Source organism: Mastigoproctus giganteus, chromosome 13 (genome assembly GCF_048544385.1).
Source record: "Mastigoproctus giganteus isolate SK-2022 chromosome 13, ASM4854438v1, whole genome shotgun sequence".
In the NCBI taxonomy this organism is placed as follows: domain Eukaryota; kingdom Metazoa; phylum Arthropoda; class Arachnida; order Uropygi; family Thelyphonidae; genus Mastigoproctus; species Mastigoproctus giganteus.
This window is the reverse complement of record NC_143587.1, coordinates 22,035,334-22,048,001: the sequence shown is the minus strand read 5'-3', so window position 1 is coordinate 22,048,001 and position 12,668 is coordinate 22,035,334. Positions and strand designations below refer to the sequence as shown.

Sequence of the window (12,668 nt, the reverse complement as noted above, 5' to 3'; positions counted from 1 at the left end):
TTGTTTTCTACATCAGCATGTTCGGGAGGCAACTAGAGGGAGTAATACTCTTGATTTGATTATCAGCAGTGATTCTTCATGCATTAAGAATCTGCAGATAAATGAACCACTAGGCGGCAGTGATCACAGTGTGCTGAAGTGGGATTTACTCAAAGAGGTAACTACCATTAGGGGTAAAGGGAAGGGTTATTGCTTCCGTAAAGGCGACTACGATGGACTGAGACAGTATTTAAATTCTATACAGTGGGACCAACTGATGATGTTACCAACAGCAAATTCAAAATGGGAAGCATTCAAAGAACTTATCTTGGAAGCTACTAGGCTTTACATACCAACTAAGAAATATTGTTCAAGGTTTAGGCCAAAATGGATGTCAGATGAACTAATGAGGCATATGGCAGAGAAGAAAAATGCATGGGATACTTACAAATTAACACATGACACAGAAGCCTATGTTAGATACAAGTTGATATGCAACCAAGTTACAAAGGAGGTTAGGCAGGCGAAGGCAGATTACGAGAAATCCTTGGCAAGGGATGCAAAGAAAAACAGCAAAGAGTTCTTTACTTATGTAAACTCTAGAAGGAAGGGGATGAATCAGATTGGTCCATTTGATATTGATGGGTCAACTGTTGATGATCCTGCTCAGGCAGCTAACAAACTAAATGAATATTTTGCATCGACATTCACACATGAGGAGTTATTCAGTGAGGGGAATGCCAGGTGTATTCAACTCTAGCAGTAAGCTACAGAATCTTGAAATAACTGGGAGTAAAGTGGAGGAGAAATTGTTGAAGATAAATACAAGAAAGGCACCCGGGGTGGATGGGATCTATCCAGTTATATTAAAGGAGGCAGCAAAGGAAGTAAGCAAACCCTTAGCCATAATTATGAGAGCTTCCTTGGACTCAGGGGAGGTACCCATAGACTGGAAATGTGCAAATGTGACCCCAATTCACAAAGGAGGATCAAAGGCTGACACAAGTAATTATAGACCTGTGAGCTTAACTTCTGTTCCAGGAAAATTAATGGAGGCACTGGTTAAAGAAGCACTGCAGGATCATTTAGACAAGACTTCAGTTATAGCTCGGACACAGCATGGTTTGTTAAGGGGAAGTCTTGCCTGACCAATTTGATTGGATACTATGATGCAGTCGCAAAAGAACTGGATGCAGGGAATAGCTTTGATATTATATACTTGGATCTTAGAAAGGCTTTTGATACTGTTGCACATGGACGACTGCTACATAAATTGGAGCAGTGTGACATTGGAGGCAAATTGCTGCTATGGATAAAGGGGTGGTTGAGGGGGAGAAGACAAAGAGTGGTACTCAATGGACACTGCTCATCGTGGACAAATGTTATTAGTGGAGTCCCTCAGGGCTCAGTGTTGGGTCCATTATTGTTTTCTGTATTTATAAATGATATTGATGATGGTATATCAAGCTTAATGTCCAAGTTTGCAGACGATACAAAGGTTGGCAGGGTTGTCAAGGACACTAGTGACACTATGCTACTGCAACAGGATCTGGAAAGGTTGAGCAGATGGGCTGAGAGGTGGCAAATGAAGTTTAACATTGACAAATGTAAAGTACTACACATGGGAAACAGCAACCCCAGAGCAACGTATCAACTCTGCGGTACTACACTGACAGTGGTAGAGAATGAAAGGGACTTGGGGGTGGTTGTGCAGGCAGATATGAAGTTCTCTGAGCAGTGCAGACGGGCTGCAAGAGTTGCTCATGGAGTATTGTCAATGATATACAGGAATTTTTCCAGCAGGGATAAGGAAGTGATTATTCCCTTGTATAAGGCAATGGTCAGGCCACACCTACAGTACTGTATACAGGGTCTGGAGGCCTCATTTCAAGAAGGATATAGAGCTGCTGGAACGAGTACAGAGAAGGGCAACAAGATTAGTGAATGGAACAAAGGGGTGCTCTTACGAAGAAAGGCTTAAGTTTTGCAAATTACAGTGTCTGGAGACTAGGCACCAGCAAGGTGATCTGATAGAGGTGTATAAAGCCTTGAATGGTTTGAGCATGCTCAATGCTGATGGGATTCTTCCTCTAGCTCAGATAAATCACCTGAGAGGGCATAAATTCAAATTGAGGAAAGACAGATGTAGGATAGACGTGTGGAAATTTGCCTTTAGCCAGCGGGTGGTTGGTTGGTGGAACAGACTTCCATCCCTTGTAGTGGAGGTTGATAGCCTAAATAAGTTTAAGGCTCAGCTGGACAGGTATTTTGAACGAACAGAGGGGTGAAGTGGAAGTGGTGTTTTTTTTTTTTTTTTTTGGCTGATGCTGCATAAGCTTGCTTTCTTGCATCAAATGCCTCTACTAATGCTAATGCTAATATCAGTTAAGCATTTTAGATCTTGTTACTGTGTTGATCAAAGCTAGACATTTCCATGATCAGGTGTATGAACAAACATTCAGACTCCTTATGGGACTCATAATATCAGCCCATCTATCTGAAATATCTCGCCACAGTAGAACGTCACTCTCCAACCATTTCCAGCAAGTATTAAACTCTACATCCATTATGCTGATGACGTTCTATTAATTGGAGACAAATTACCATCAACAATCTTTATGAAGTTTAATTCAATACATCACAGATTAAAATATACCCTGGAATTAGAAACGAATAACACAATTAACTTGCTCAACTTAACCATATATAAAATGGGCAATAGACTAGATACAAAAATCTGCAGGAAAAAAACAAACACAGGCAAATACCTACACTTTCATTCACATCACACCCTTTGTATATATAAAAAAAGTTCTTTATGATCAAGTCTTTAATGCCTTAAAATATTGCCATTCACAAGATTTGAGTTAAAATACCTCACAGAAAAATTTACAGCTAGGAAATATCCAATCAAATTAATTCAAACTATTCTAGCAGTCCAAGATAAAATTCATAACCTTAACAATCAAAAGCCTAACATTTCAAATACTTGTGCTGTCCTCCCTTACCATTGTCAAATCGCCAGACGCTTGTCAAGTCTTCGCTACCACAGAGATTTCCTTAATTTTCTCCACTTATAACAAATTAGGAATTACCTTTTTAACAAATACAAAGAAACCCACATATACAACATGGGAAATATTAATATAGTTTATCTAGTAAATTTCCAGTCAGATTGCAACGCATGTTACATTGGGAGCACTACCACATTAATAGTTTCCAAACATGTCAAGGAAACAGCTCTCTCAACATGTGCATACTCATAACCACAACGATAATTGATGCTGCAATTACCATTATCAAATTAAATTCAAGCTACAAGCTCCTTCAATATGAAATTCATAATAGAATGGTGCCAGCTTAACACAAACCTTGAAGTCCTAAACACCAAACTTCCGGCTTCCCTTTCCTCAATTTGGAATCTTGTGCACATTAAAATACATGTTCAGCAAAACATTTTGGGTACTTAAAGTTCATGTTGATTCTATATCCCTCATTTCCTTAGTGCCAACAATGTTTTTAATGAAAGTTCGTTGTTCACAACTATTGGCTTTATTCTCATATAAACTTGTCAGTTTTAGTTTTAAAACTGAAAACTAGAGGATGATGCGGTGCACTCCTTCTCCCTCTGAGCTTAATTTTATTTTTAACCCAAGGTTTTAGTTTTTAATCTGAGACTGTCTCATACCCCCTTTTTTATATAATTCATGCAACTAAATTGATCATGAGGTGAGTGCCAGTTTTATTTAAGCTTTGACTAAAGTGTAGTTTAAATATCTAAGAGCTATTGTGCAGATGGGTGGTTCATCTGAAAATGAGGGCGCCTCCGTAGCCAGGTGAGCAGGAGCAGCAGTGCGGAGCACACGCTTCTTGATTAGACCAGGGTTCGAGCCTGTGACCACCAAATACGGAGGATGCGGAAAGGTCAGGGAATGACCACCGCATATCCCTGGAGCAACATGGCCTTAGTTGCTAATGCTCTTAAAAACCAAATGACAACATCATCTGAAAATGAGATTAAGAGAAAATTAATGAGGGAAGAAAGGTCTTGGAAATGCTGAATCCAATATTATGGAGCAATAATATTCAATACATTATTTCAGAGTATCTTATTGTATGGATCTGAGATTTAGACTATCAAAGAAAGGCAAAGGAAGAAATTGCTAGTTGATGAATTTTTGGAGAAGATTAACACAAAGATCTGAGTTAGGAATGAAGACATGAGAAAAACAATGGATGTTCAAATGAACATTGAAAAAATAGAACAAAAAAGATTAGGATGGAATGGACATGTTATGAGAATGGGGGAAGAGACTACATAAAAAAGCAATGGAATGGATATCCCCTAGAAGGAAAAGGAGAGGAGACTAGGAGGACAGAAAAGAGTGGAGGAACAAAATTAAAATATAAATAAAAGTTAGGTCAAGGATAACTGTTGGTACAATGGAGAAATCCAAAGAGAAGAATAAGAAAATTAAGTTAGAAAACTTTTAATAGCATATTAATAAATTTCATATGAAGAAACCATTAAATCTTACCTTATGGTCCAGACATTCTTTTATATCTTAGTATATTAGTGGGATAATTATATTGAAAAGGCCCAAAATTCTTAGGAACCTTTTCAATATAATTAATATAGATGGGGTGATGAAAACACAACAAATATAATACAGTCAGTCCTCGTATATAACACGTGTTTACACTACACAAATTTGATCATACACGATTTATAAATAGGGGAACAATATCTTATATAACATGAACCGAATTCGCTTATGCACGATTTGCCCTTGTGTTTACAAGAAATGGCAGTCGAACACAGAATCACCCCAACTGAACGCAACACGATAGGAATGAAGAGAAGATTCTGAAAATGTATTTGTTTTATCAGTGAAGGGGAAACGCATTTCATCATAATAACATAAAAACCAACACAATTCCAGCTATCGGTATAATCGCAAATGCAATTAGATAGTTTACCAGTTTATAACAGATTCCACTAGCAGAAATTGTTTTATGGTAGTAACCCCTAGAAATGTGCTTTAGTAAAATGTGAGGTGTTAATAGTGTATCTCTGCCTTTACGGTGTTGTTTATTCAGTTGCTACACGTGCACAGCTTTGTTTATGTGTATCAAGCATGCCTCCTCATTTTGTAATTGTGCTTTATTCCCTAAAAATGAGTAAAATACTTAAAAGGTGTGAAAAGGAAGCGTCCTGGTGAAGACACTGCAGATTCAGAGAGAAAAAGAAAAGCAATATCAATAAACAGAGGCGGACTGGGTCAAATTCTTACTGGGAAAATTTGTAGTGGCCTCATACTAGCGTTTATGGCAAAAATCCCTCCGGCCCACCGGGGTTTCCCCGGTAAGGCTTATGGCCAGTACACCTCTGTCGATAGAGAAAAAATATGAAATTTTGAAACGTTTTGAGAGAAATGAAAGACCATGTGATATTGCACGTGCTACAGACCTAAATGTGGCAATGCAGAGAAAATAAAAACAACTTTCATAGCAACTCAAAGTCTAATTAAAATCCATTAGATTAAGACACAAAGAATTGGAAGAGATGGAACAGCTGTCATCTGTTTGGATAGAAAATCAAACAAAAAACAAGTTTGCTTATGATAGAAGCAAAAGCATTAGCAATATTTTATTACGTAAGTCGTAATAAAATACATATTTTATTACGATTATTTATTGTTTGGTAATATTTTGGTTACAAATGGGTAACCATTCAATCTTGGGTGGTCGGCACCTAACCCTATTTTTCCCATAGGGCCTGTTTATATTGCACGATTTTGAATTGCACGAGGGTTTCTAGGAACACAACTATCATGCTATAAGAGGACTGACTGTATTCCTTTTCTTCAAAATTTTCAAATCTGCTGTTGAATTTGCAATACAATCTTTTAAAATTTTTGTATAATTTCCAAGTGTTGGCAAATTATACAAATTTCCCTTTATCAGCTGAGCCTGCGATGTGATTAATTTTTGAAATCTTTAAAATAAAACATCAGTTTCAATAAAAAAAACTTAAGGAGTAAAAACTTAAATTATTAGAATAACATTTTTATAATTACATTTCCCATCTCTTCAATGCTCAGCCATTTGTGTAAATCAAGCTGGTTACCAGTTTGTGCAATTGATCTGACTAGTCTACAAAGCTGTAAATTTGCAAGACCAGTTCATGCTAAAAGAGGAATGTCACCTTTTTGCATAGATTACAAGTAGTAAACACCAAATATGGTTAGTCTCTCCCTCTATAATTATATGCGATAAAGAAACTAAACTGTTTTTAAGATACAGCTTATATACATCAAGTTGCATGATTATGAGAGCTGAAAAGAAATTCAGTGATCTTTATGTGCAATAAAGTGATATTTCACAAGTAGATGTATTTTGAACTATCCATAATAAAATAAGTATATAAATATATCATTAGTCAGGAAATTGTGGCAACTTCAAAATACATCACATTTTGAATAATCCAATATTGAATTAGTGTAAAATATTTTATTTTTTGTAGTGCTCATAGTATCAGTGATCAGGAAAAAAAAATTAAGTATTGTAAATACATACAGTATGCTTCAGTTTCGGAGATTATGCAGTTCTTCCCTGTGTGCTAAATAAAAAAATATTTCGCAAATTAAAATATTACAGTAATCACTTCATTATCTTGTTCCTGATCATTCTGAAATCTCACAATGCAGTAAATATTTGTAATTTTCTTTTAAATTTTTCTCAGAAATATTCTTTACATACCTGACTTTTAAAGTATTCTTCCTCTGTTGTACTAAGAATCTCAATAGCAGCTATATCTAAATGAAGCAAAATATGTTGAAAAGATGGTCTGTTTCTTGGTTTGGGACTCCTTTAAATAAAACAAATCAATAAAAATAAGGATTTAAATTATTAGCATAACAATTTCACATAAATTATCTATCTAGATAAAAAAATATTACTGTGGAAGCTGAGATTAGTACTGTAGCCAAATTTACATTTAATTTTTTTGACAATTTTATTCTCTTATAGTCATCCATTATAATTATTGAAAAAGCTATATAAAAAAAATTAGCACTATGGTTATGCTTAATTAAATTACCGCTGTACTGATGGTGAGAGGTGGACTGACTGGGGTAGACTGAAATAAGCATTTTCTTTTAATTTATTAAATTTAATTAAACTTTAGATAAGTCAGACTTATCTGATATATGGTGTATATGAGGTCTTTAGTGGATATTTAAAATTCTGTTAATGATCTGGAGATAGCCACAAGTTCAGGAGTTTACAAGGTAGTGCATAAATATACAGGGTCATTATAAAGTCCTGGTGAAGTTTTTTAAATTTTCACAACTTCTGTTCTATACATGATGAAATAAGTTTGTAAAAAAGGGTAAGGGAAAGAATTGTTTTACATAAATTTATTCTTGGGATTGTTAATTCTCAACATGTCCACTGTCATTACATATACAAACAGACAATTCTGAAGTACTACAAAAACATTTTGCAGTTGATTTTCAGTAATACCCTGAATCACATTAGTTATCCTAGTCCAAAGATTGTCTAAAGACAGTTTTGTTGAATAAACAATAGTCTTAACACGTCCCCATTAAAAAAAAAAAAAACTTTTGGGCTCAAATCTGGTGAATGTGGTGGCCAAGAGTTTGATCCACCTCTTCCAATCCATCTGTTATGAAAATTTTCATTCAGAAACTGCCCAACACAGAGCAAAGTGACAAATGGCACCATCTTGCTGAAGCACTGTATCAACTATAAGTCCTAAATGTGTTAAGCTCAGGAATAAAGTAATTCTGCAGCATTTCCAAATAACTCTCACTGTTAAACGAGGCCCATCCATGGCCTTCCAGATTGTGGTTAATCATCAATGGAACCTGTTTCTAAAAACTTTTTCATCCAGTTATTTTTGGAATTCCTGTGTTGCACATCTTTAATGGATTCTAATTTTTTTTTTTTTTTTTTGTACTGCAATTACAGCGTAACTTGGCCAACCAAAGCGCACAATTTACTTTCTCTTCTATTGAAGCTTTTGGTCAAGCCTAATTCTGCAAAACAGATTTTGGCAAACTACAATAAAATAAATGAATCATTTTTAGTATATACTAAACTTCACTAAATTACATTTCTAATATTTCTTACAGATTGATTTTTATCATGTATAGAATGGAAGTTATGAAAATTTTAAACTGCACAAGGACTTTATAATGGCACTGTATTTACCAAATCCTGTGGTATCACATGAATTCAGTTAAGCTATATTAAGTAAATCAGTATTTGAAAGCACTCTGATAGTCAGACATTTTGCAATTCTTTAATAAACATAGAAAAACAGAAACCTCGGGGTCCTCCACATTTGATCACTTTTTTTTTTTGTTCTGGTCAAAGATCTGGGTTAACATTTCTGGATTTAAAATAATACCTATAATTTATATATAAAATCATAGTTCCCTCAAATTGCAGCAGGATACTTAATGATTTTGTAATAACTGAAAGCAAAGTGGAGGAGATTGTTGAAGTTAAACATAAGAAAAGCACCTGTGGTGGATGGGATCTATCCAGTTATATTAAAGGAGGCGGCAAAGCAACTAAGCAAACCCTTAGCCATAATTATGAGAGCGTCCTTGGACTCAGGGGAGGTTCCCACAGACTGGAGATGTGCAAATGTATCCCCAATTCACAAAGGGGGATCGAAAGGTGACAGAAGTAATTACAGACCAGTTAGTTTAACTTCTGTTCCGGGTAAAATAATGGAGTCACTGGTTAAAGATGCATTGCATTAGCATTAGCATTAGTAGAGGCATTTGATGCAAGAAAGCAAGCTTATGCAGCATCAGCCAAAAAAAAAAAAAAAAAAAAAAAGTAACATAAATAAATAAAAATAACCACTTCCACTTCACCCCTCTGTTCGTTCGAAATACCTGTCCAGCTGAGCCTTAAACTTATTTAGGCTATCAACTTCCACGACAAGGGATGGAAGTCTGTTCCACCCACCAACCACCCGCTGGCTAAAGGCAAATTTCCGCACATCTATCCTACATCTGTCTTTCCTCAATTTGAATTTATGCCCTCTCAGGTGATTTTTCTGAGCTAGAGGAAGAATCCCATCAGCATTGAGCATGCTCAAACCATTCAAGGCTTTGTACACCTCTATCAGATCACCCCGCTGGTGCCTAGTTTCCAGACACTGTAATTTGCAAAACTTAAGCCTTTCTTCGTAAGAGAACCCCTTTGTCCCATTCACCAATCTAGTTGCCCTTCTCTGTACTCGTTCCAGCAGCTCTACATCCTTCCTGAAATGAGGCCTCCAGGCCTGTATACAGTACTCTAGGTGTGGCCTGACCATTGCCTTATACAAGGGAATAATCACCTCCTTATCCCTGCTAGAAAAATTCCTATATATCATTGACAATACACCATGAGCTACTCTTGCAGCTCGTCTGCACTGCTCAGAGAACTTCATATTGCAGGATCATCTAGACAAGACTGCAGCAATAATTCAGACATAGCATGTGTTTGTTAAGGGAAAGTCTTGTCTGACAAATTTGATAGGATATTATGATGTGGTTACAAAGGAACTGGATGCAAAAAATAATTTTGATATCATATATTTGGATTTCAGGAAAGCTTTTGACACTGTTGCACATGGAAGACTATTGTACAAATTGGAGCAGAATGGTATTAAGGGTAAGTTGCTACAATGGATAAAAGGATGGTTAAGTGGGAGAAGACAGAGGGTGGTAATCAATGGGTGCTGCTCTTCTTGGACTAATATCATTAGTGGAGTCCCACAGGGTTCAGTGTTAGGTCCACTGTTGTTTTGTATATTTATCAATGATATTGATGAAGGTATATCAGGCTTAATGTCGAAGTTTGCAGATGATACAAAGGTTGGCAGGGTTGGTAATGGCAGTTTGCTACTGCAACAGGATCTAGATAATTTGGGCAGATGGGCTAAGAAGTGGCAACTGAAGTTTAACCTTGACAAATGCAAAGTACTGCATATGGGTAGAAGTAACCCCAGAGAAACGTATCAACTGTGTGGTACTATACTTAAGGTGGTAGAAAACGAAAAAGACCTGGGAGTAATCATGCAGTCAGATATGAAGTTTTCTGAGCAATGCAGACAGGCTGCCAGGGCAGGTCATGGGGTTTTGTCAATGATATATAGGAATTTTGCTAGCAGGGAAAAGGAGGTGATTATCCCTCTGTATAAGGCAATGGTCAGGCCACACCTTGAGTACTGCGTACAGGTCTGGAGGCCTCATTTTAGGAAGGATGTAGATTTACTTGAGCGTGTACAGAGAAGGGCAACAAGATTGGTGAGGGGGAATGAAGGGATCCTCTTGCCAAGAGAGGCTTAAGTTCTGCAAATTGCAGTGGCTGGGGACTAGGCACCTGCGCGGTGATCTGATTGAGGTATATAAGGCCTTGAATGGGTTGAGAATGCTGAATTCTGATGGGATCCTTCCACTTGTTCAGATTACGAACCTAAGGGGGCATAAATTCAAATTAAGAAAGGACAGATGTAGAATAGATGTGCGGAAATTTGCCTCTAGCCAGCGGGTGGTTAATTGCTGGAACAAACTTCCATCTGTCGTTGTGGAATTTCATAGGTTGAATAAATTTGAGGAACTGGGCAGGCATTTGGAGGGAATGGTGTGATTTGTTTTTTTTTGGCTGATGCTGCATAAGCTCATACACTTGCTTTCTTGCATCACATGCCACTACTACCATACTGCTCCAATTTGTACAGTAGTCTTCATGAGCAACAGTGTCAAAAGCTTTCCTGAAATCAAAGTATATGATATCGAAATTATTATCTGCATCCAGTTCCTTTGTAAACCATAGTATCCAATCAAATGTCAGACAAGACTTTCCCTTAACAAACCCATGCTGTGTCTGAATTATTACTGCAGCCTCATCTAGATGATCCTGCAATACATCTTTAACTAATGTCTCCATTATTTTCCCCAGAACAGAAGTTAACTAACTTGTCTGTAATTACTTGCGTCACCCTTAGATCTCCTTTGTGAATTGGAGATACATTTGCATAACTCCAGTCTGTGCAGGAGCTGTTTAAGGTCAGTTGAGGCCCCCAGGCACAGAAGAAAATATTGGGCCCCTTAAAAAAAGAGAGACAGGGAAAAGAAAAACACATGTTAACCATTTTTTTTAAAATAAATAAAAAATATTATGTACTATTAATGTTTTATTTCCGATAAAATTTGAATATAATATATGTATAATATAATTAATAATAGCATAATAATAATCACAAAGTTTTCAACTAATAATTGAACTAATTTGTTGGCGTTTTGCGTGGGCCCTTCAGAAGTCGGGCCTAGGGCGTCCCCCCCCCTCCCCCGTTAAATCCGCCTCTGAGTCCATGGGTACTTCCCCTGAGTCCAAGGATCTCCCATAATTATGGCTAAGGGTTTGCCTACTTTCTTTATAACCTGCTTCAATATAACTGGATAGATCTCATCGAAAAGGGGTGCCTTTATTATGTTTAACTTCAACAACTTCTCTGCTTTGATCTCAGTTATTACAAAATCCTTTAGCTCCCTGTTACAGTCTGATAAACTTCTGGCATTTTCCTCCCTTGGGTGAATGTAGATGCAAAATACTCATTCAGATTGTTAGCTAACCAGGATCAACAGTCAAACCACAGATATGAAGTCGACCAATCTGATTCATCCCCTTCCTTCTAGAGTTTATATAACTAAAAAAGTTCTGGTTCTTTTTCTTAGCATCTTAATCTGCCTACCCTCCTTTGTCACTTGATTACAGACTAGCTTATATCTACCAAAGGCTTCTGTGTCACCTGATAATTTATATGCATATAAATTCTGAAAAATACATCCTATGCATTTTTCTTTGCCATGAGTCTCATTAATTCATCTTACATCCAATTAGGCCTAAAACTTGAACAGTATTTCTTAATTGGTATGAAAAGGCCAGCATTTTTCCACGATTACTTTCTTGAATGCTTCCCATTTAGTATTTGCTGTTGGTAACATAATCAGTTGATACCACTGTATAGAATTTAAAAACTGTCTGAGACCACTGTAGTCACTTTTATGAAAGCAAAAACCCTTCCCTTTACCCCTTATAGTAGTTTCATCTTTGAGTAAATCCCACATCAGTACACTGTGATCACTGCCACTTTGTGGTTCCTTTATCTGCAAATTCTTAATGCACGAATAATCACTGCTGATAACCAGATAATATTACTCTGTTTGCCTCTCTAACATGTTGCTGTAGAAAATTTGATTTGATTTGATTTAGATTTTATCGGTGCATTAGCATCTAAGGCTATAATGCGCCAAAACCAGGTAATATATAAAAATATATTCTCTCAGTGACCTAAGTAGTTAGGCCACCATGTCCAGATATATAATAAAAGACATAACAATAACGTAAAAATTTTAAATACGAGTAAAACCCTTTATTGATTTAAAAAAGCTAAAAACAGCAGACACATTGTCATTGTCAGATAAAATCTGACTGAGTGTATACAGCTCAGTCAGATGGTTAAAAGCGGTAAAACGGATATTGCTAAAATCTGGACAGTCAATTAAAAGGTGTCTAATCGTTAAAATTGTGCCACAGGACACACACATAGGAGGGTCATCAGCCCTCAGCAAAAACGAATGAGTTAAATGACTGTG

General features: G+C 36.6%; 1 protein-coding gene across 1 annotated transcript in view; it reads right to left on the bottom strand.

Annotated features, from left to right (window-relative positions):
- LOC150075854 (mitogen-activated protein kinase kinase kinase 12-like) overlaps positions 1–12,668 on the bottom strand; it is a 61,667-nt gene that overhangs the window by 15,148 nt on the left and 33,851 nt on the right. Inside the window, exon 7 of the mRNA XM_090387906.1 lies at positions 6,742–6,850. Within this exon, the coding sequence (XP_090244032.1) occupies positions 6,742–6,850 (109 nt within the window). The remainder of the gene's footprint in view (positions 1–6,741; positions 6,851–12,668) is intronic.